This window comes from Rosa rugosa, chromosome 5, assembly GCF_958449725.1.
Source record: "Rosa rugosa chromosome 5, drRosRugo1.1, whole genome shotgun sequence".
NCBI classification, from domain to species: Eukaryota; Viridiplantae; Streptophyta; class Magnoliopsida; order Rosales; family Rosaceae; genus Rosa; species Rosa rugosa.
The window spans coordinates 8,461,710-8,485,218 of record NC_084824.1 but is presented as its reverse complement, the minus strand read 5'-3'; the positions used below and the strand labels follow the sequence as shown (position 1 = coordinate 8,485,218).

At 39.3% G+C, this 23,509-nt stretch overlaps 5 protein-coding genes across 6 annotated transcripts; 4 read left to right on the top strand and 1 right to left on the bottom strand.

The window, feature by feature from the left end:
• The first annotated feature begins 728 nt into the window (after positions 1-728).
• Positions 729-3,778, top strand: LOC133710503 (protein DETOXIFICATION 12-like). The gene is made up of 7 exons (XM_062136584.1): positions 729-1,094; positions 1,742-2,286; positions 2,397-2,483; positions 2,636-2,692; positions 2,823-3,061; positions 3,171-3,376; positions 3,484-3,778. Exons 1-7 carry the CDS (start codon positions 843-845, stop codon positions 3,547-3,549), a joined length of 1,452 nt encoding a protein of 483 aa, XP_061992568.1. The 5' UTR covers positions 729-842; the 3' UTR covers positions 3,550-3,778.
• A 5,103-nt stretch (positions 3,779-8,881) lies between these two features.
• Positions 8,882-12,286, top strand: LOC133709848 (protein DETOXIFICATION 12-like). 2 transcript variants are annotated; one of them, XM_062135767.1, is made up of 8 exons: positions 8,888-9,399; positions 10,141-10,685; positions 10,805-10,891; positions 11,038-11,094; positions 11,210-11,448; positions 11,533-11,738; positions 11,839-11,950; positions 12,085-12,286. In XM_062135767.1, exons 1-7 carry the CDS (start codon positions 9,133-9,135, stop codon positions 11,902-11,904), a joined length of 1,467 nt encoding a protein of 488 aa, XP_061991751.1. In that variant the 5' UTR covers positions 8,888-9,132; the 3' UTR covers positions 11,905-11,950; positions 12,085-12,286. The 2 variants fall into 2 exon arrangements, with proteins under 2 accessions (XP_061991752.1, XP_061991751.1); XM_062135768.1 differs by lacking the exons at positions 11,839-11,950; positions 12,085-12,286 and having other exon boundaries at positions 8,882-9,399; positions 11,525-11,711.
• A 1,545-nt stretch (positions 12,287-13,831) lies between these two features.
• Positions 13,832-16,988, top strand: LOC133709426 (protein DETOXIFICATION 14-like). The gene is made up of 7 exons (XM_062135163.1): positions 13,832-14,205; positions 14,751-15,295; positions 15,387-15,473; positions 15,553-15,609; positions 15,713-15,951; positions 16,051-16,256; positions 16,498-16,988. Exons 1-7 carry the CDS (start codon positions 13,954-13,956, stop codon positions 16,546-16,548), a joined length of 1,437 nt encoding a protein of 478 aa, XP_061991147.1. The 5' UTR covers positions 13,832-13,953; the 3' UTR covers positions 16,549-16,988.
• A 2,054-nt stretch (positions 16,989-19,042) lies between these two features.
• LOC133709427 (uncharacterized) lies at positions 19,043-21,616 on the top strand. The gene is made up of 4 exons (XM_062135164.1): positions 19,043-19,175; positions 19,330-19,423; positions 20,000-20,209; positions 20,649-21,616. The coding sequence occupies exons 1-4, from the start codon at positions 19,101-19,103 to the stop codon at positions 21,341-21,343; spliced, it is 1,074 nt and encodes a 357-aa protein (XP_061991148.1). The 5' UTR covers positions 19,043-19,100; the 3' UTR covers positions 21,344-21,616.
• LOC133709428 (sec-independent protein translocase protein TATC, chloroplastic) lies at positions 21,555-23,490 on the bottom strand. Its single transcript, XM_062135165.1, has 4 exons — positions 23,136-23,490; positions 22,512-22,792; positions 22,095-22,385; positions 21,555-21,915 (listed from the first exon to the last, which is right to left on the bottom strand). The coding sequence occupies exons 1-4, from the start codon at positions 23,398-23,400 to the stop codon at positions 21,706-21,708; spliced, it is 1,047 nt and encodes a 348-aa protein (XP_061991149.1). The 5' UTR covers positions 23,401-23,490; the 3' UTR covers positions 21,555-21,705.
• Between the last annotated feature and the right edge of the window lie 19 nt (positions 23,491-23,509).

Genomic DNA, 23,509 nt, shown 5'->3' with positions numbered 1-23,509 from the left:
GCAACCATACTTCCAATAGAGTTTCTCATGGACTTAATTCTTTTTAACACAGTATGAAGGAGAAGTACTCAAATCCATAATAACATGGTGCATTTAAGCTTAAATTTAGACATGCATGGCGTAACATGCAAGTAAGGCAAGAGAGAGAAAATATGGGGGATTGAGGGAATAGCCCGTTGAAGCGATTGCCTCACTAATTAAGCAGAGATTGCTGTATTTTTGATGAGCTTAGTTCTTCTTATTTACTATGGTATTAAGGAGAAACTTGATTTCATCAACGAGTAGTACTGGAGGACTTGCATTATGCCTTTCTCTATTCTTTTGAGGGAAGCACTCCAGTTGATATTGTTTCAGTTGTCTTTTTTTATTTGGAATTTGAACGGAGTCTTACGTACCAGTTCAGCTCACTTCTGCCCTTCAAAGAAAAAGAGCATCTTGCCGCTTGAAACTGATTGTTTTTGTTGGTAATGACAAAGGTCGACAATCATAAAATAAAGACTACATGACAAATAATACACCATATATAATAAAGGATTACAATGGGGACTGATGACTCCAAAAATTCTGCATCTTTTGTTTTGGCCATTATGATAGGCGACAGGACGAGTTATAATTTTCTCCTTTTCTGTAGTCTAGCTAATAAAGTTTTTTACTTGGGACATAGTTTCTTTCTTTGATTATCTCGTTTGTCAGATTGGTTTGTAAGGTTGTATACTTCAATACTTGTATATTCGTCACTCCACGTACGTAATGACGAGAAAAAGATAATAAAGACTTATGCTGCATACTATAGACTAAGTTCAAGTAATAAAACTTCGAGTGAATGCACTGCGGATGCTGAAATGACTAACATGGAAGGACTGTTATTACCAAGAGGCAAAGATCAACTAGATCAAAGAAAAGGGCCATGGCGGTCGTTCTTCCAAGAAGTGAAGAGGTTGAGTTGCATAGCAGGACCTATGGTTGCCGTGAATCTATCCCAGTTCTTGTTGCAGATCGTTTCGATGATGATGGTTGGTCACCTCGGTGACCTAGCTCTCTCTAGCACCGCCATAGCCATCTCGCTAGCTAACGTCACTGGCTTTAGTCTTTTTGTAAGTCTTTCATGTATTTTCAACTTTTCCCTTTTCTTTGCATACTTAAATCTGCTCATTTCTTGCTTTCGTCCCCTTTGGAACTGTATTTTTGACGTCAAATTGTTTGTACTTTGTAGAACTGCTAATTAGCTTATATCATCTAAGTGATCTAACATCAGGTTGTTCAGTATAATTCTTCCATAATTTTAGTTCTAAATTTCTATCATTGGCTGATCTTTGCGACCGATTCATTGCGTTTCACCATTTGCTTGTTCACTGATCTAGCATGTCGAAGTCGAATATATATGACCTCCCAACGTGGATCACAGAGGTGAGAGGTGCTAGGATGAACGATTAGAATGGTTTGTACTTGAGTCAGTTGAGTGGGACATTAAAAGTTGCTTTGGTATATGTTTGGTAATCATTAACAGCTTTTGGTTCTCTGACTGACTTCAGTTCATTAGTACTTGGGACTAAACTAGCATTGTCATGGCACTAATCACGGGTTTTTGTAAAAATTGGGACTTGCATTAGATCCTGCTGCTGGGGACAAATGGACATGCACACATTCAGATTATATTTGTCTAATAATAAGAGGATTACAGATTAGACGATGGGCCTTTGCTGTTTAACTGAATAGATTTTGTAACTTGCTATTTGAACAGTCAGGACTGGCTAGTGCGCTGGAAACTTTATGTGGACAAGCTTATGGAGCTGAACAATATCAGAAACATGGACTTCAAACTTACACTGCTATATTTTCTCTGAACCTAGTCTGTCTTCTTATATCTTTCATATGGTTTTATACGGAGGACTTGCTGATTTTCATGGGTCAAGATCCTTCAATTTCTCGTCAAGCTGGCAAATTCATAGTATTGCTTATTCCGGCTCTATTTGCTTGTGCAACTCTTCAACCACTCATTAGATACTTTCAGACACAAAGTTTGATACTTCCAATGCTTCTGAGCTCTTGTGTGACACTTATGTTCCATATTCCTCTCTGTTGGGTCCTAGTGTTCAAGTCTGGACTGGATAACCTTGGAGGAGCATTAGCGATGAGCATTTCCTACTGGTTGTATGCGATTCTATTGGGATTATACATGAAGTTTTCTTCTGCATGTTCAAAAACCAGAGCTCCAATTTCTAAGGAGGTGTTCCAAGGAATTGGAGAGTTCTTTCGCTTTGCCATCCCTTCTGCAGTAATGTTATGGTAGTTCTATTCCCTGCATTACATTCTCTCTAAGTTTTATTATCTTTAACGTCCTGTTTTTCTCATCGAAATAAAGCTCTCCTTTTTTAATATTTTGTTGATGGTTGTAGTCTTGAGTGGTGGTCATTTGAGCTGCTTATCTTGCTGTCTGGACTTTTACCAAATCCTACTCTTGAAACTTCAGTGTTGTCTGTATGGTAAGTTTTCTAATTTGTTCCAGTTTGGAAACAGGGAAGATCTTCAAGAAATAAGTATAAAATTTTAACTAATATGTCAAGTTTGATCTCTACAATAATGAGCTAAATGCATTCCGAAAAAATGATTTATTCTAATTGAGTTTTGTGGGCAGTCTCCAGACAATTGTGACACTCTATTCAATACCGAATGGAATTGGTGCGGCAGCAAGGTCTGTTGAAATACTGATAGACCATCAGAATATAGACTTTCGTATACCATAGTGTTAAATACAGTTAAGTTTGATTATATGGATCTACAGTAAATAACATTCTCTTTTTTTTTCCTTGAACATTCTACAGTACTAGAGTTTCAAATGAACTAGGAGCTGGTAACCCGGAAGGTGCTCGTATAGCTACTTGCGCTGCCATGTTTCTTGCAGTCGCAGAGACGAGTACAGTAGCCATAACCCTCTTTTGCTGCCGCCAAGTATTTGGTTACCTATTTACCAATGAGGAAGAAGTAATTGATTATGTCAGAATTATGGCTCCTCTACTTTGCCTATCTGTTATACTAGACAGCTTGCAAGGGGTCCTTTCAGGTTCATTGCTCTTCAAGCTTAAGAAATATACCAAATAAGTTTTTATTTTTTTATTTTTATGTATCGGTCCTAGTGTTAAATATATGTATTGTCAATGGATTATATTCAGGTATATCTAGAGGATGTGGGTGGCAGCATATAGGGGCTTACATAAATCTTGGGGCATATTATTTATGTGGGATTCCAGTTGCTGCTACATTGGCTTTCTTGGTACTACTAAGAGGAAGGGGGCTTTGGATAGGAATACAAGTCGGTGCTTTTGTGCAAACCACTCTGCTAGCTTTTGTGACATGTTGTACAAACTGGGAAATGCAGGTCTTTATTTCTTAATCATCTCTTAATATATATCTCGATCGGCCCTTTCAATTTTTGACAGAGGTTGGCCTAATATGATTGACACTGGCCTCATTTGAATTTCCCAGGCAAGTAAGGCAAGGGAGCGAATATTTGATGGAAGCTCTCCAGTTGATAATGGATTGTGCCACTAAGCAGAGTTCAATGAGTTTCTCATGGGTTTAATGCTTTTTAATGTGGTATGAAGGAGCTAGAAGTACTCAAATGCAACATAACATGGCACATTTGAGTCTAAACCTTAGACATGACGTATCATGCAAGGAACGCAATGGAGAGTATATATGAGGGAAGCTCTCTTGAAGCTAATGGATTGTCGCAGAGATTTATGTATCTTTGATGAGTTCAGTTCTCTTTATTTATTAATTATGATATGAAGGAGAAACTTGCTTTAGTAGAAAAGAATACTTCAATTCAGGCTTAATTCGATAATTCTATTCATCCCACAATGAGGGTATATATATAAGTACAAAGGAGTAGTCTAACTCTAATAGGAAACAATCTTTCCATAATTACAGGATATCCTAATTAAATAAAATCCTAATTACATACAGATTTACAGCGATTCTACACTCCCCCTCAAGTTGGTGCATAGATGTCTATCATGCCCAACTTGTCAACTGAGCTGTCAAATACCTTCCTGGACACTCCTTTAGTAAGAACATCAGCTAATTGCTCCTCTGAGTTTACAAATGGAAAGCGAATAACCTTTCTGTCAAGATTTTCTTTAATAAAATGACGGTCAACCTCCACATGCTTTGTTCTATCATGCTGAACTGGATTATGTGCAATCTCAATGGCAGCTGTATTATCACAATGCAAATCCATAGGCTTTTTAAGCTTGTAACCCAGGTCTTTCAAGATATTACGAATCCACAACATTTCACAGACTCCGTGTGCCATACCTCGGAACTCAGCTTCTGCACTTGATCTGGCAACAACTTTCTGCTTTTTGCTACGCCAGGTGACAAGGTTCCCTCCAACAAAAGTGAAGTACCCAGATGTAGAACGTCTGTCAGTTTTATCACCAGCCCAATCTGCATCTGTGTACCCAACAACTTCCAATTCATCTTTTTTCTGAAACAGTAACCCTTTACCTGGCGCCATCTTCAAGTACTTCAAAATACGAAAGACTGCATCCATATGCTCTTCACTAGGACAATGCATAAATTGACTAACAACACTCACATCATAAGCAATATCAGGTCTAGTATGTGAAAGATAAATCAACCTTCCTACAAGACGTTGATACCTCCCTTTGTCAGTTGAAACTTGATCAGGATAAATAGAAAGTCTGTGATTCATCTCAATGGGTGTCTCCATTGGTCTGCAGTCCAGCATCCCTGTTTCAGCAAGTAAATCAAGGACATACTTCCTTTGTGAAAGCAAAATCCCCTTCTTAGACCTTGCAACTTCAATACCCAAAAAATACTTTAGTTGTCCCAGATCCTTCATTTCAAACTCCTTTGACAGATACTTTTGCAATTCATTCATCTCTTTCGGATCATCCCCTGTAACAATCATGTCATCAACATACACAATAAGAGCTGTAATCTTACCATTCTTGCGTTTGATAAACAAGGTATGGTCAGAATTGCTCTGTCTGTACCTAAAGGCTTTCATGGACTTTGAAAATCTTCCAAACCAAGCTCTTGGAGATTGCTTCAGGCCATACAAAGACTTCTTCAATTTACACACCTTGCCAACATCACTTGGGTAATTCTTAACACCTGGGGGCATATCCATGTACACTTCTTCCTCCAAATTCCCATTAAGAAACGCATTCTTCACATCAAACTGGTGCAAGGGCCAATCTTTGTTTGCTGCAAGTGAGATTAGAATCCGGACAGTATTAATCTTTGCCACAGGTGCAAAAGTCTCCTCATAATCAATCCCATAGCGTTGTGTATATACTTTGGCAACCAACCTCGCTTTGTATCTATTAATAGTTCCATCTGCATTAAGCTTCACAGTAAATACCCAACGACATCCTACAGTCTTCTTTCCAACCGGCATAGGTACTAGCTCCCATGTTGCATTTTTCTGAAGAGCTTCCAATTCTTCATTCATCGCCTTTGTCCATTTTGGATTCATCAATGCATCCTGCACGTTACTAGGAATAGATACAGTAGATAATTGATCAACAACAAGTGCATGTGACCCAGAAATCCTATGGTTAGACATAAAATTAGCTATAGGGTATTTAGCTTTGGCTTTGATATCTGGTTCATATTGTTTCTTAGGAATTCCCTTGGTAACCCTTTGTGATTTCCTAGGTTCGACACTTTCTAACCCAGAAGACTCATTAAAGTTTAGGGGTACCTGAGGTGGATCATTCTGACTGGGATCTTCAGTTGGTGGGGCAGAAGGGGGAATATCTTGTGTGTGAGCTTCAGATACGTCTTGATTTTGTTTCAAACTATCCAGAAAAGTCGTCTCTTCTGTCTCGGAATTCACAACGCTCTGTTCTGCAGTTTCAGCAGTTGCATTCTCTGTTTCGGAATTCACAACACTCTGTTCAGCAGTCGCATTCTTTGTTTCGGAATTCACAACACTCCGTTCGGCAGTCACATTTTCTGTTTCGGAATTTACAACACTCTGTTCAGCAGTCGAATTTTCTGTTTCGGAATTTACAACACTCTGTTCGGCAGTTGCATTTTCTGTTTCGGAATTTCTACCTTCAAATCGTTCCTCCAAATCTTCCAAGTCTTCAAAGACATCAAAATCAATAATAGAACAAGGATTCCCTTCATAACCTCTCTCCCCCTGAAGGGAAGACTGAGAAGCTCCCCCTGAGTAATATGGCTCAGATTCACGGAATGAGACATCAAGAGATATATGTATAGTGCCAGTAAGAGGATCATAACATCGATAACCCTTCTGGAAGTCAGCATAACCAACAAATATACACTTACGGGCACGGGGATCAAGCTTGCTACGTTGAGGCTTGGGAATATGAACATAAGTTGTGCACCCAAACACCCGGGGCTCCAAATTAGGCATAGAAGGGATGGTCAAAAGTGTATGAAGCTTCTGATGAGGATTCTGAAACTCAATCACCCGTGAAGGAGTACGGTTGATAAGATATGCTGCTGATTTCACTGCTTCGCCCCAATAGGACCGAGGTACATTCATGCCAAACAAGGAAGCACGAACAACTTCCATCAATTGCCTGTTCTTCCGTTATGCTAAACCATTCTGTTGAGGAGTATAAGAATTGGAGGTTTGATGACGAATTCCATGTGACCGGCAAAACTCAATCATAGGGCCATTCACAAACTCTCCACCATTGTCAGACTGAAACACTCTGATGGATTGTTGATACTGAGTTGCCACCATTTTGTGAAATTCGGTAAACATTCCAAATACATCACTCTTATTCTTCAGTAATGACACCCATGTCATGCGAGTGCAATCATCAATAAACGTTACAAAATACCGAGCTCCAGAAAGAGAAGGAATTTTTGCAGGACCCCAGACATCGGAGTGAATCTTCATAAAAGGAACAGGACTTTTATTAAGACTTGGTGAATATGAAATACGGTGACTCTTGGCCAGTTCACAGATGTCACAGTGGAAATCCAATTCACTAACAACTGAAAACAATTGAGGTTGCAGCTTCTTAAGATAACGAAAGGATAGATGACCTAAACGGCGATGCCATAACCATACAGCTTCCTTCGCATTCTCTACCCCGTTGATCTGATTAGCTTGTCCCAAAAGATGCTTCTGTTTCTTTCCAGTCTCTGTCAGATCCAGATAGTATAATTTCCCCCTTCTAACACCATAACCAAGAATCCGTCGAGTCAGAATGTCCTGAAACACACAGAAAGACGGATAGAAGGTCACAATACATGCAAGAGCTAAAATAACTTGACCAACAGACATGAGATTATAAGCTAGTGATGGAACAACTAAGACAGATTCAAGGGTTAAGGTATCAGATAAAGCAATAGAACCTTCTCCAGTGACCGGAGTTGGAGTACCATCAGCAGTAGAGACAAAGTCTTGAGGGGAACGTCTAAGGCTTTTCACAAGACTTGGGTCATTGGTCATATGGTCAGATGCACCTGTATCAATTATCCATGTACTATTAAATGTAACCTTACCCTTCATACCTGACTGCGCTACATTAGCGGAGGCATTGTCTAGGTAAACTTCCTCTTTAGTAGCAACAGCGGCCTTGCCCAGATTCTTTCGCGGTTTCTTGGTGAAGTCCCACCAATCAGGGTAACCAATCACTTCATAGCACCGCTCCTTGCTATGACCTAATTCCCCACAAATAATGCACCTTTTGTTTGCATATGGATTTGGTTTACTTAGAGGACGGTGTGGAAAAGGTCCTGAGAAGCCTAGAGGAGGACCCTGTTTACGTTGGGCCATAACAGAAAATTCGGTAGTTACCGAATGCCCCATAGCCTGTTTCTTTGATTGCATCATTGAGGAATTCATGATTTTCGCAAGATTGGATTTTCAAGGGTTTCAAGATGGATATGAATGTTTTGGAAAAAAAAAGGTAGGGTGATGGTGGTTTGAAATTCAGGATGGTTTGATTTCAACGGTGGTGGTACGCAGCGGTTTGTGGTGTTCTTCGGGATTCAGGGTTCAGGATTCAAAGGATGCAGCGCAAGTTCAAAGGATTGAACCTGGCTTTGATACCAAGTAGAAAAGAATACTTCAATTCAGGGTTAATTCGATAATTCTATTCATCCCACAATGAGGGTATATATATAAGTACAAAGGAGTAGTCTAACTCTAATAGGAAACAATCTTTCCATAATTACAGGATATCCTAATTAAATAAAATCCTAATTACATACAGATTTACAGCGATTCTACAGCTTTTATTGATGAGTAGTCCTGGAGGACTTGCCTTATGCCTTTCTCTGTTCTTTTTTTGGCAATAAAAAGTTTTTCCTTTCTGTAGTGCCCAAAGTTTTTTGTCAAGATCAGCTGCTGCTTTTTCTTTAGTTAACTGGTCCTGGACCAGTAGAAGCTAACAAGGCAGCTGATCTTGTTGCTGCTTGGGCTTCACGGCAGGAGTGCCTTCAGATTGGTATATGAACCCGCCTCCTTCCCTCTTTCACATTCTGGTTTGTGATGCTGTATCTGCTCCACCATGAGGGCTCTGTTCATGGCCCCGTCTTTTCTCATTTATTGCAGTTTTGAATTCTTCAAAAAAAAAAATTGTAAACCAGCAATTTTATCCAGAGAAAATTAATGTACACAAAGTTAGATCCAGATATTGTTTCAGTATTTTCTTTCTTAATTTGGAATTTGAGAAGTCTTAGGCTCTTGGCAGTTCAGCTCACTTCGGCCGTTCAAAGAAAAATAGCATCTTGCCACTTGAAACTGATTATTTTGTTGGTAATGACAAGACAGTCATAAAATAAAGAGTGTACATGACAAATAATACACCATAGATTATAAGGGATTACAATGGGGAGCCATTTTCACACCGAAAATTTTCTGTCTTTTCTTTCGGCCATTATGATAGGCGACACTGTTACAATTTTCTCTTTTTTTTGTAGTCTAGCAAATAAAGGTTTTTTACTTTCACATAATTGTTTACTTTATCTCGTTTGTTGGATCGGCTTGTAATGTTGCATACTTGTATATTAATCCTTCCACGCACGTAATGACCAAAAGAGATATACATATGCTGCATATAAGTGCCAGAACTTCGAGTGAGTTCCACTGCAGATACTGAAGTAACAAACATGGAAGAGGGATTATTATTACCAAGAGGCAAAGATCAAGTAGAGCAAAAAAAAGGGTCAGGCGGTACAAGTATTCTGACATGGTTTTTGTTCTTCGAAGAAGTGAAGAAGTTGGGATGCATAGCAGGACCTATGGTTGCTGTGATCCTATCCCAGTACTTGTTGCAGATAGTTTCGATGATGATGGTTGGTCATCTCGGTGAGCTAGCTCTTTCTAGCACCGCCATAGCCATCTCTTTAGCCGGGGTCACCGGCTTTAGTCTTTTTGTAAGTCTCATATATCTTCACCTTTTCTTTTCTTTTCTTGCTTAAATCTGTTCATTTCTTGCTTTCATGCATTTTGGAACTGCATTTTTGACGTCAAACAGTTTGCAGAAATGCTAATTAGCCTCCATCACCATCTAACATTAATTGAACATATCAGTTACATACAAGCATCAAGGTCTAGATGATAGTACTTTTTCTATGATTTTATACTAAAGTATAAATTATCTGTTGCAATTCATCATTCGTTTATTGATCTGTCTTTTTAAAGTTGGAATATGACATCCCTACTTCGATACAGACGTGCTAAGATCAATGACTGGAATGTTTAGTATTTGAGTGGAATATATGGCCCATGGTTCCTTCAAATGATTCCTTTAAAATCACAAGGCGATAATGCTGGTATATATGTCGAATGAAAAGCATTAAAGACTTGTCTAGCTTTCTAGGGTTCAGGCCCACAGCTGTTGGGTTCTTTGACCTAATGAAGATGGCGGCCAAAGTTTTTGGCTCTATTTAATTTCATTTTATTTTCTTGGCCAAAGTTTCCATGTGATATTCTGTTTTTGGCCTAAAATTCTAATTGATTACAAACCATGTAAGGAAACTGTGTGCAATGTGGATGTGCTATGAAATTACAGATTAAATTCAATAAAAGATGGGCTTTGGGGATTACCAAATTGAACTTGTACTGGTTTTCTGTTTTAATTACTAAATATATGCTGTAACCTGCTACTTGAACAGTTAGGAATGGCTAGTGCACTTGAAACTTTATGTGGGCAAGCTTATGGAGCTAAGCAGTATCAGAAACTTGGACTTCAAACTTACACTGCTATATTTTCTCTCAACTTAGTTTGTCTACCATTATCTTTGATATGGATATTTATGGCGGATATACTGATCTTCATGGGTCAAGATCCTTCAATTTCTCGTGAAGCTGGCAAATTCACAATTTGGCTTATTCCTGGTCTATTTGCTTATGCAACTCTTCAACCGCTCATTAGATACTTTCAGACACAGAGTTTAGTAATTCCTATGTTCATAAGCTCTTGTGCGACCCTTATGTTCCATATTCCTCTCTGTTGGATTCTAGTGTTCAAGTCTGGCCTTGATAACTTGGGAGGAGCATTGGCAATCAGCATTTCGTATTGGGTGAATGTGATTTTACTTGGAGTATACATGAAGTTTTCTTCTGCATGTTCAAAGACTAGAGCTCCCATTTCTAAGGAGGTATTCCAAGGAACTGGAGAGTTCTTTCGCTTTGCCGTCCCTTCTGCAGTAATGATATGGTAGTTTTACACTCCTTGCATTTATGTTTTCGAAATAAGTTAATACTACATGTTTTCTTTAACTTTTGGTTTCTATAATGTCTCTTTTTATTTGTTTATTTTTTTCTTGATGGTTGTAGCCTTGAGTGGTGGTCATTTGAGCTGCTTATCTTGCTGTCTGGGCTTTTACCAAATCCTGCTCTTGAAACTTCAGTGTTGTCTGTATGGTAAGTTTTGTTTTCGTGTCCTGTTCAAAACAACTTTAAACAATTTGTCGAAGTGTGATCTCCATACTAATAAAGTATTGAGGTGCATAATGTATTCGATGGAAGAATTTGATGTTCTAAATTCTCTAATCAAGTTTTGTGGATAGTCTCCAGACCATTTCGACACTCTATTCAATACCATATGGATTTGGTGCGGCAGCAAGGTATGTTCAAACACATATATACCATCTCCTCACATATTTTGTACACCATAACATAAAATGCAGTCAAGTTTACTTAATAAGTACCAAGGTATCTTGTTTTCTTGGCATTGTGCAGCACTAGAGTTTCAAATGAACTAGGAGCTGGCAACCCCGAAGGTGCTCGTATAGCTACTTTCGCTGCCATGTTTCTTGCAGTCACAGAGGCAACTCTAACGACCACAACCCTCTTTTGCTGCCGCCATGTGTTTGGTTACCTCTTCAGCAATGAAGAAGAAGTCATCGATTATGTCAGAACAATGGCTCCTCTAGTTTGCCTGTCTGTTATACTAGACAGCTTGCAAGGGGTCCTTTCAGGTTTATAATTATTTCAGGTTAAGAAATAAGTTATTTCATGTTTAAACTATGTGTTAAATGATCTTACAATGGTTAGATATTCAGGTATTGCTAGAGGCTGTGGATGGCAGCACATAGGGGCTTACATAAACCTTGGAGCATTTTATCTATGTGGGATTCCAGTTGCTGCTACATTGGCTTTCTTGGTACAACTAAGAGGAAGGGGCCTTTGGATTGGTATACAAGCTGGTGCTTTTGTGCAAACCACTCTGCTTGCTTTTGTAACAACTTGTACAAACTGGGAAATGCAGGTCTGTTCCCAATCATTTATGTTGAACCTTGGCCTCATTTAAACTTTTTAAGAGGATCTTTATATATGGTGATTTTTTTTTTTCCTTTCATCTTTTACAGGCAAGTAAGGCAAGGGAGAGAATATTCGTGGGCAGCTCTCCCGTCAATAATGGATTGTGCCACTAAGCAGAGATCAATGAATTTCTGATGAGCTTAATTCTCGTTGAACATGGTATAAAGGAGAAACTTGGTTATGTTAATGAGCAAAATGAGCATTAGCTTTATCATATGCATCTATTTTTTTATAGGCACTGAAACATGTGGCATGGTATCAACTCATTTGAATCTGATCATTGACATGAACAGGCATCACTATCTGCAATTGAGAGAGACGTGCCGACTGACTAAGTGCACCAAAATGCGTATCAGAATGTACTACTGCAATATCAATCAAGACCAAGCAATCTCCTTTGCACTGAAAAGTGTTGCTAGTCGGCAATTCTATCATGAAAATGTAGAAACTGCAAACTTACCAAAAACTCATAATAAAAATTGTCCACTTACTCCACTAAGAGATTTTTACTCTCATTTACCCAATCTAATATCTATTGACAGTATTGCCCTCATTTTAATTAATAAATTACACTCATCTCTCTCTCAGACTCTCTCTCTCTCTCCTCTCCCCTCTTTGATCTATTCTCTCTCTCCTCCCCCTCACCGATTTCTTCTCTCACCGGAGACCGAATCCGGCAACGCCGTCGCCCTCTGACTCCTCTCAGACTCTCTCTCTCTCTCTCTCCCCTCCCCTCTTCGATCTCTTCTCTCTCTCCTCCCCCCTCAGATTTCTTCTCTCACCAGAGACCGAAACCGGCAACGTCTGCGGGCTTCGTCATCATATGCGACTTCGTCGCCGGATGTGTATCGGACTGTCGGAGAAATTTGACCGGACTGAGTCGGTGAGGTTGGGTCTGACTGAATCGACGATGAATCGGAGCTCCTCAAGCTTCGTGTCAACGGTTCCGATATAGAAAACTCGGCGAGGCTGATGTTTGCCGGAATTGTGAGATCGAAGAGTTGACGGTCGACCTCGACTGCATCTTAGATTGCGAGCACCGCTCCCACGAGAAGAAAACCTCCGATGCTCTGCCGCCACGCCAGGGTCGTCATCAGACCTCCGAAGCTCCACGCGCCAGCCGGAGTTCGGGTCCGGGCTCTGACGCCGTCGTTCGTTCAGACTTCTCTTCTTCTTCTCCCCCCCCCCCCCCCCCCCCCCCCCCCCTCTTTCTGGTAAATGCGTAGGAGGCCTCCAACGTCATCCATGTTGTTGCGGTGGTTTGTTTCTCCAAAAAATTGGCCGATTTCAATATGGGATGTTGCTAGTAGTGATTGTTTTTACGATTTGGTTGGGCAATAATAAGATTATTGGGGGGCGAAAAAATGATTATTGGAAGGCAATAATAAGATTATTGGGGGATAATAATAAGATTATTGAGGGGCAAAAAAACGATTACTAGAAGGCAATAATAAGATTATTGGGGGCCAATAAAAAAATTATTGCGGGGTAATAATAAGATTATTGGGGTGCAATAAAGTTGGACGCCGGATTTCGGTCACCGGATTCCGTTCACCTGTCCGATCACCAAAGTCTGGCGGCCGGTCATCGGAATACCGCGGTAGGCTCCGGCAAAGTCTCTCTCTAAGTGACAAAGGAAGAGAGGGCAAAATTGTCCTAAAAATAAACAAAAAAAATAAAAAATAACTTAATTGGGTATTAGGGCAAAATATATATATAATATTGTGTAAGTGGGCAATCTCTTAGAGTGTTTGGGTAAGTGAGGTTAATTAACCCCAAAATTGTGTAAATGGTCATTATCCCAAGTTGTTTTGCAATACAGTGGATCCATTGGTACAAGGAATTAAGCAAAAAATATTCAAAGTGCAAAAAATGAGGAAAATTTAGAGAATCTGTATTGTAAAGTGGACGCGTGGAACGTAACCATAATGCCAAAATATCATGTGCCTCTTGAAAACTTCAAAATCTGTATACGGTATAACGAAGACGCCAAAACATTAACAACAAATCAACAATAACCAAGCTTGAGAAAAAGTTTTGAAAGTACTTTCACGTCTCCTTAATAATCCATTGTCATAAACGAGGTATAATATATATCTACATGATTATTGAGAAGAGTTCCTTATTAACTGTGACAGGCAGGGTCACAGAGATTTCCCACCATGGAAAAAGGGTTGTTGATAAAGGAAACAGAGAAGGAGAACAGAGAAGAAGGTGGTTATCAACGATATGGTGGGTTTGTTGGAGAAGTGAAGAGGTTGGGTTACATAGCAGGGCCTATGGTGGCCGTGAATCTGTCACAGTACTTTCTGCAGATCATTTCGATCATGATGGTTGGTCATTTGGGTCAGCTCTCTCTTTCCAGCACTGCTATTGCCATCTCCTTCTGTGCCGTCTCCGGCTTCAGTCTTATTGTAAGTCCTTCGTTTTCTGTTTCTGGTTTCGTTTTGGCAATTAGGGTCTGTCTATGGTGATTCGTTGCTATTGGTTTCGTTTTGAAATTTATGTTATTCAAATGGTCGAAGACTTGAAGGTTCAACAATGGCAGTAGTACTAGTAATTGTATTTTATTACTGTCTACTTTTTCGTTTTTGTTTAGGGTTCGTCTACTATGCATTGTGCATTACATTAATGTACGTAGATCAGTCATGTATTGGTAGACTGGCTATCTAATGTCGAGCTAGTCTATAACTGTAGGGAGCTGTTATAAGTTATACTACTATAGATCGAGAGTTGGTCGACATGTGATGTACTGATTCGTTAATACCGTGGAACTTTCTTTTTGTTTCCGATAGTTGTTGTTCACTTGTGTTTACTATAATGAAGAAAAGGCAATGTAGGGTTGAGTTGAGTGAACAAGCACTTGGTAACTATTAAGCTGAAAATAAAAGGATCAAATTCGGTTGCCAATCAGTGTTTCAAAATTTGATGCATTTCGTAATTTGTACATGCTGAGCAGTTCGGGATGGCCTGTGCACTCGAAACTCTCTCCGGGCAAGCATATGGAGCTCAGCAGTATCGACAGCTAGGACTTCATATAAGTACTGCTATCTTCTCTCTAATGCTAGTTTGTCTCCCTCTGTCTCTTGTGTGGATCTACATGGAGAAGATACTAATGTTGTTGGGCCAAGACCCTCTAATTTCGCATGAAGCGGGTAAGTTTGCAAGGATGCTCTTACCTGCACTCTATGCTTATGCAGCTCTTCAGCCACTTTGTAAATATCTCCAGACACAAAGCTTAATCGTTCCCTTGCTTTTAAGCTCTTGTGCCTCTGTGTGTTTCCATGTACTTGTCTGCTGGGTTTTGGTGTTCAAGTCTGGACTAGGAAACCTTGGAGCAGCTTTAGCCATTGGTATGTCTTATTGGTTGAATGTGGTTCTGCTCGTACTATATGTGAAGTACTCCAGCGCCTGTGCACATACCAGGGTTCAAATTTCTTTTGAAGTATTTCAAGGCATTGGAGAGTTCTTACGTTTTGCTATTCCATCTGCTGTAATGATTTGGTAACCTTCTTCTTGCTAAAATATTGAAACATTTCAGGTTTTCTTTTTTAGCACTGACCCTAAGAATTTGATTTCTCATTGATGCTTGTAGCCTTGAATGGTGGTCATTTGAGCTCCTTACCTTGATGGCTGGTTTTCTACCAAATCCGGAGCTTGAAACTTCTGTTCTATCTGTTTGGTATGTTGAAATATTATTAGTGGTAATAAGAACTTTAATGTGATCTCATCAGTAACAATAATTTTCACTTTCTGAGCAGTTTGTCAACTATCTCATCACTGTATACAATTCCAGAAGCACTTGGTGCCGCAGTAAGGTGTACTCCAAAGGACAGGAATCTATAACATAAAACTGATTTCTAATTTTAATTTTATCTTCTTATTTTATGTTCTGATAATTTGTTATTTCATGGGGTATAGTACTAGAGTTTCAAATGAACTTGGAGCTGGGAATCCACAAGCAGCTCGATTAGCTGTTGTTGCTTCTATGTTCCTAACCGTCTCAGAGTCAGTCATTATAAGCTCAACCGTCTTTGCTAGTCGATCTGTTTTTGGCTACGTTTTCAGCAATGAGAAGGAAGTTGTGGATTATGTCACTTCCATTGCTCCTCTGGTTTGTCTATCAGTTATAACAGACAGCTTACATGCTGTTCTTTCTGGTTAGTTGTATTTCTTCCACAGTTTTGTTAGCGCATCTTCAAAGTATTAATATCTGTGCAGCTCAAAGTGTCCTCTTCTTTTCTTTTGTTTGAGTTCAGGTATTGCTAGGGGATCTGGTTGGCAGGACTTGGCAATGTTCGTCAACCTCGGAGCTTACTATCTTGTTGGGATTCCGGTTGCTGCCACATTGGGTTTCTGGTTCGACTTCAGAGGAAGAGGCCTTTGGATTGGAATACTAGTCGGTTCTTTTCTGCAAGCAGCCCTTTATTCTATCATAACAAGTTGTACGAACTGGGAAGAAAAGGTTAGGCCATCTCTACTTTTTGTTCTTTCAAACCTACGATTTTAATCATTATGTGTGCTACTGTATTTCGAAGAAACTAACTGAGAAATGAAGCAATTTGTATCTAAAGTTAGTCTGCTTTAATATCAAATGGTTTAGTTTCAGATCATTTATATATATTTCTGTACGTTTCTGATGGAAACTTGTATCATTCTTTTTCTAATGAGACCTTTTTTCTCCTGTACTGTTTTTACAATGTCAGGCAAAGAAGGCGAGGGAGAGGATATTTGAGGAAACAGCTTTAGTAAGATAGCAGCATTTCCTTTGTTTTTTCAGCACCTAAGCTTCTGTGATACAGGTGATGCTTTAGGGAGCATGCAAAATTATTGCCAATTGACATTCAGAGATTGCATTGAAGCATAGAAGTATCTCTTTCGGCACCTTTATCGATCTGACACCTACTAATCTGGTTGAGATACACACATTGGTGAAGTTTTTGGGTTGATATGACACATAAGGGGATTAAGTACTCAATACATTGCTCCTTCTTCTGTTGCATGACTTGCATCCCTTTCTCCTTGAGGTGGACATGGGCATCATGTAATTTTGTAAGCCTCAGTGGTCAACTGAAGGAAAATTAGTCAAGTATTTTTTTTTTTTTTTTCTCTTCAATGCTTAGATCAAAACTGGGAGTTCGAACTTGATTAATACGAGTCGCAGCTAGCCAACTGATTTGGCTCTTTCAAGTTTTAAGTAGTATACAAGCCTCAAAGGCGGTAGAAAAATGACTATTGTTTCAACTTAATTTTAGGGTGAAAAAATGGCTTTTTTTTTTTTTTTTTTTTTTCTGCAGGGTCGACCATGTCATTGCATTTTATAGATGACTCCATGGCCCCTCCCAACGTGCCAAATGAAAAATCTCATTTCTATTAAAATTGATATATTTCTTAACTCATCATTTGTATCTTTACATTGTGTTCCAATTGACGGAGTACTACACCCCAAAACTTACGCACTCCAGGCCATATAGAAGATGGAGTATATGAACGTCGTCGTGAAATCCAAGAAAATACTCGGTGGTTGATTGGTCTTGGAGTTAATATTTTTTTTTGGAGGGACAACTTCTTGGGTAGACCTCTCATTGAATTGTTTGATGATCATGGTGCTTTGAACGATAATCCTTCCTTGGTCTCAGATTACATTGATAATGGATCTTGGGCTTTTCCTCCTCTCTTGCAAATTAATTTTCCGATGTTGTGTGATTTGATTAGACAAGTTCCCATTGTAATGGATCCGATGATGGAGGACAAAATGGTTTGGCAGTCTTCTTCTACTGGAAAGCTTACTGCTAATTAAGGATGTTTTTTCCTTTATGAGACAACCTTCTCCTATGGTGCCATGGGGTAAGCATTTATGGTCTAAATTTATTTGGCCTTGAATGTCTTTGCACGCTTGGAAGGTTTTGCGGGGGTAGAGTAATTTCAAATGAGCTTTTACAACGACGAGGAGTGGCTTTGGCATCTCGTTGTGACTTTTGTGGTCACTGTACTGAAACTCTAAACCATATTTTTCTTCGTTGTTCTTTTGCTGCTTCAATATGGAATCACGTCATCTCTATTTTTGAAATTGGCATAGCTCCTACTACAATTCATGAAGTATTTAATTTGGGTATGGATATGGAGAGGAGTCCCCAGCTACAAGAACTTTGGTTAATATGCTTCACTACTGTTTTGTGGTATATTTGGCATGCTAGAAATCAAATCAGATTTGAGAGCAGGGCATTTTCAGTTCTTGGAGTTTGTCACCTAATCTGAGGGCATATCCAAGCAGCTAGTCGACTTGCAACATGTCATATGCATAATACAATTCAAGATCTACGTATCTTGAAAAGTTTTGGTGCTTGTTGTAGACCGCGACTTACTCCTAGAGTGGTTGAGGTTAATTGGCATCCCCCCATTATTGGGTGAATCAAGATTAATTCTGACGACGCTTGAAAACATGAAGAAGATATTGGAGGATTCGGAGCTGTCTTTCGTGATTATAAAGGTCAGTTTATTGGTGCTTTTGCTTCTAACCTGGATATTTCTAGTTCTATTGCGGCAGAAGAAATGGCAGTCATTACAGCTATAGAGATTGCTTGGCTTCACGATTGGAAACACATATGGCTAGAGGTAGATTCATCTACTGTATTGGATTATATTCGCTCTCCTTCTCTTGTGCCTTGGCAACTTCGAGTACGTTGGTTAAATTACTTATATAGGATCTCACATATGAACTTCAAATCTTCACACATATTTAGAGAAGGGAATAAGGTAGCAGATGCTCTATCTAATCATGGAACATCTTTGTCGGAGCAAGTATGGTGAGATATGCCTCCTCCATTTCTCTTGTCATTCTATGATAGTGATGTTTTTGGTCTTCCACAGTTTAGATTTCGTTGATTTGTTTGTTTTGCTTGTTTATTATGGAGGTTTTAGTTAGGTCCCCCTCCATTGTCATTTGCATTTTTTTTTTTGCTTAATAAATTGGAGTGTTAGAGAGGTTGCTCCTCTGCTATCACTCATTGCATAAAAAAAAAAAAAAAAAAAAAGTTGACGGAGTATCAAAATTTCTATTTATCATATTCGAATGCTTTACCTTTAGGGCCTTTATTTATTTGAAAAATGATAAACAACGTGCGGATCCAGAGGCCCATTTAAATGTGGTTTGGACCTTAGGGAAAACGGAACGGGCCGAATCGGGTCAGTGACTCGGTGTATTCAATTTAACTTCGATGGCAGTTGCTTCTTCTTCATAAAACCCCAAACCCTGAGAGCTCAAGCTGTTTCAGCAATCAGCAGTAGCACCAATTCCTCCTCCGCAGAAATGGGTAGAGCCGAGAAAGAGCAACTGAACCGAACTCTGAACCAGCACCTCAACACCGTCCATGAAATCTTAGAGGTTTAATTCTTGTTTTCCTTCCTATATATATATATATATATATATATATATATATATATATATATATATATATATATATATATATATTTTGGTTTTAGATTTGGTGGTGATGATAATGATGTGGGTTTTTGCTTGTTTAAATCAATGGAAACAGGTGTTGGATCAAAAACCACCTTCTACACTTGAGAAGGTGAGCTGGGAAGAGGTCGTCCAGCTGGGTAACCAAGTCTCCAAACAAGCCACCATTGGTATTTTTCTTTCTTTCTTGCCCCTAATCTTCAAGTAATTAATTTTGTTATTACTAGTATTAGATATTCCGTGATAAATGTTCGTGTAGAAGTCCAACATAGCTGAGCCCAGAAGAATCTGTAATGTATTTTGTGAATTTCCTGTGTTGTTGCACACCTCATGCTTTCAAATTTCCCTACAAGTTGATTATTAGTAATTTTCGTTATGCCAATTCGAAAAGTTGAGCATTCTGTTTCTACCCAAACAATTGCAAGACCTTGATATTCTAATTATGTTTTGAACTTATTGATTATCTGGTTGTAGACTTGTAGGAATAAATAAAAAATTAACAATCAGTTGTCAGCAGCTTTCTAATTGTTGAAATCCTTCAAATGACGAATTTTCCACATGCATAGAAGAAAAGTGAAAAGATGATGCCTGTGTGTCACCAGGAAATGCATGTTGGAGGAGATCCGACCTTTATGTTTTGGTCTATCCGGGTTTCAATTTGCTGTTCAGTTGCATTGGTCCTTCTACCGTGTGGTATAGTTGCCACGTGTTCGAGTAATCTAATGTGACTTCTGTTCATTATACAGTTGGAATGATTTGGAGTGGAGAAAGAGTAGAAGCTAGAGTGCTTGAAGAAAACATGACTGCCTACTTTAATATGCTACAAGGTTTTCTTCTTCTTTCACATGGGAGTATGGTTGGTGCAGGGCCTACTCTTTCTTCTTGTGTCCACGCATCTGTAAAGCAAGTTGTTGACTCCAGTTTTAAGTTGATGAAGGAATCTATCTCGTTGTATGGTAATCTCCCTCTCTCTGTCTCAGAGCACAGGCACCCAAAACCCATCTATACTCACACAATTAGTCTTTAATACCAGCGCGTGCATTGGCTGAGGATGTGCAATTTGATTTGTGGAATATGTATTTATATGAACAATTCTTCTTGGCATATCTTGTCCTTGAGCACTTCATTTCTAGTTAGTTTCACTTATTGTTTATCTCAATAGTCTATGGTGTATGATCATGAACCTCATTCTAGAGTCAGGCTATGTGTAGGAGACTGGAAGTCTAGTTAATCCTTATATTAATGGCTAATGAAGGTCACAATTTTTCTTATAAATCTTTATACCATTCTGGTCCTTTGCTTCTATTTGACTGAATTTATTGGAGTTGAACAGTATTGATTGGAATATGCTACAGAAAATGTATCCTTATCTTCACTTTGAATGCACACTTGCAGGAGCAGTGAATAAAGACTGGAAACTGTCGATTCCACAGTTGGCTGGTGCAGTATGGGAAGCCTGTTCTGCTCTTAAGAAGACCCCTGCCACAAATGTCACAGCAATTGGGCGAGCAATGACGCAGGTTGCAGTTTCCATGAAAGATGTACTTCGTGAGATGAAGGAGCTTAAGCCAGCTACTGACCCAACAGAAGATGAGACTGAAGCAGAAATTGAGCCCCATGATGATGAAACTTCGAGTGATAGTGATCTGGGAAATGACTTGTCACCTGAAGAGATGAAAGTTGCTGAGCTAGCAATTGCAGCCGTGTCTGAGACTCTTGTAGTGATAAAGGAACTAATTCGTACCATCACAGGTTTGCTTAAACGGGAAAGTCCAAATGACAGTAATCTTGTGGATTCTCTGGAGAAACTGTTGAAGATGTGTCAAGGAATTGGAGAACAGATAGATGAGCTTGGAGCTTGTCTCTACCCCCCGCAAGAGGTTCCCACTATCAAGGCAGTATTGGAGAAAATGTCGAGCCTTACTGATGACATGAAAGCTGAATTACAGAGTCTTCAAGAAAATTTGGAAGCTTTTTGTCAGGCATGCGATTGTTTGAAGGGTTCATTGAGACAGCTTGAATCTGCACTAGACTGTCCAACAATTATTGGTTTAGAAAGCAGAGTGCAGAAGATTGATTTGAACAATTAGGGAGGAGAAAATGCAAGTGATTATTGAAGCAGAACTTTTGTAAGTTTGATTTCCAATTAAAGGAAATGGTTCTTGTAATGGCTCGTGTTTCAACAGTTGAACTATATGATTGTCTTCTGTTAGTATAATAGGATTGTTTATATCAGCTAAAAATTTCAAATCAACCCAGTTGTGTACTGAAGAAAAGTTTGTTCCACCTCTTGCACAATGATTAGCAAAATCATGTAACTGATACGGGTCATTCACCCTTTAATAGACATCATATTTATGTTACATCTTGTGGTAAAGTACAGAATCCTCACAAACTGAGTATACAGACACTACAAACAATTTTTGTGCATTTAAGCAGTATGGGTTATGTTTCATCGGCCAGTGAGCTTCACCACCCAGGCACCACCCAAGTAAAGACCAAGAAGGGGTGCTGCTAGAAGAACCTGCGTGAGTGGATCGGTTGATGGTGTAAGCACGGCAGCTGCCACAACAGCACCAACCACAACATACCTCCAAATTGACAGCATTTGATCTCCTGATACTAGACCAACTTGTCCAAGGAGAACTTGTATGACTGGGACCTGTGGAATGAGATGAATTGATTTCAATTTTGCCAATATTTGATGTTAGTTTTGCAAGGGAAAGATTTGATACTTGGTTCTGGGTTGAAGTGTGTATTAATTTTGAAGAATATGAGTGCTAATCCGAATGTACAAATGTTATCCTAGGCACAAAAAATGAACTTAAAAGCAGGCATTACCTGGAAGGACAAGCCTGTGCTGAACAGTAGCACAAGTACAAATTCAAAGTACTGATCTATGGACCACAATGATTCCACAACACCTTCAGCATAAGTAACAAAAAAGTTCAAGGCCGCTGGCACCAAAACGAAATAGGAGAAGCTGATACCAGCATAGAAAAGTACTGATGAGCCTAAAACTATTGGCCCCAGAAATTTTCTCTCGTCTCTCGTTAACCCTGGAAGCACAAAGGCTATGATTTCATAAAGAATGATTGGACTCCCTAAGAGAAGGCCACAATATCCTGATACCTGCAGTGCACAATCAAAAGGATTTTCTTGTTACAGTGACTTACTTCATACACAATCAAACTGATAGAGGAAATAACCAAGCTTGAAACTGTAAGCAGGAGCGCGACTAGAAAGACTCAATCTAACCTTCAAAGTAGTGAAGAAAAACTCGCCAGGAGCTAGCTGCAGAAACTTTACGCCTTGTGTTTTAACAGGAGCTTCAAGAAACACTATAAGATCTTTCGAAACTGCAAAGCATCCCAACATAGCAACTCCCACTGCTGCAACTGATATAAATACTCTCTGACGCAGCTCTTCAAGATGATCAAATATACTCATCTCTTTATCATCCGGGAGGAGCTCTTGACTCGGATATAGAAAATTGTAAATCGAACTTCCTTCCTCTTCTTTCGACTCATCAACCACATCTATATTGCACATTCAAAAAACTCCATATCAAATTCTCAACTAAAGACCTTAACATCTTCTTCCTAAGCAAGATAAAGAAAACTTAATTCCACAACCACAGCTCTGAAACTTCCCCTGTAATGGTAACAAAATCACTATCTTCCTTATCAGTCAGTTACGATTACTCGATAACAAATCTTCCAGAGTCGAATTTAAGGCATATTTTGCTTCTTAATGTACTAAAATTACTCTAAAGCTGAAAAGAAATCTCACTTGTTAGTTTCTTCTTCCTCTTCCTTGTGTTAGAGTTAATACAGAAAACTAGAAGAATAAAAAACAAAAACAAAAAAATTGTGAGCTTACCAGGCCTATCTTCGACGGCGGAGCCAAGCCCAGGCCCAGCAGCAGACTCGTTCTCTCTCAAATCGTCATCAACCGCAGAGCAAACGACGTCGTTCCTCAACCTCCTCCGGCTCCGTAAACCATTAAGCTCCAGTCTCCGCCTCCTCGAGTAGTGCGCTCGAGATTGAACCGGAGCTAGCTGGTTTCTGATTGGGCCGAGCCGCTCGTGGCTGTGATTTGAAATGAAGTGTAAATTGGAAATGGAAGCACAGCTCGTGCTTCCCATCTCAAACTCCGCTTCTTCTTCTTCTTCTAGTTTGTATTAGCTAGCTTTTGCAATTTCAGAGCAACCAAAAAAATGACTGGTCCGTGGTGGCTCAGCTCTCCTTTGTTTT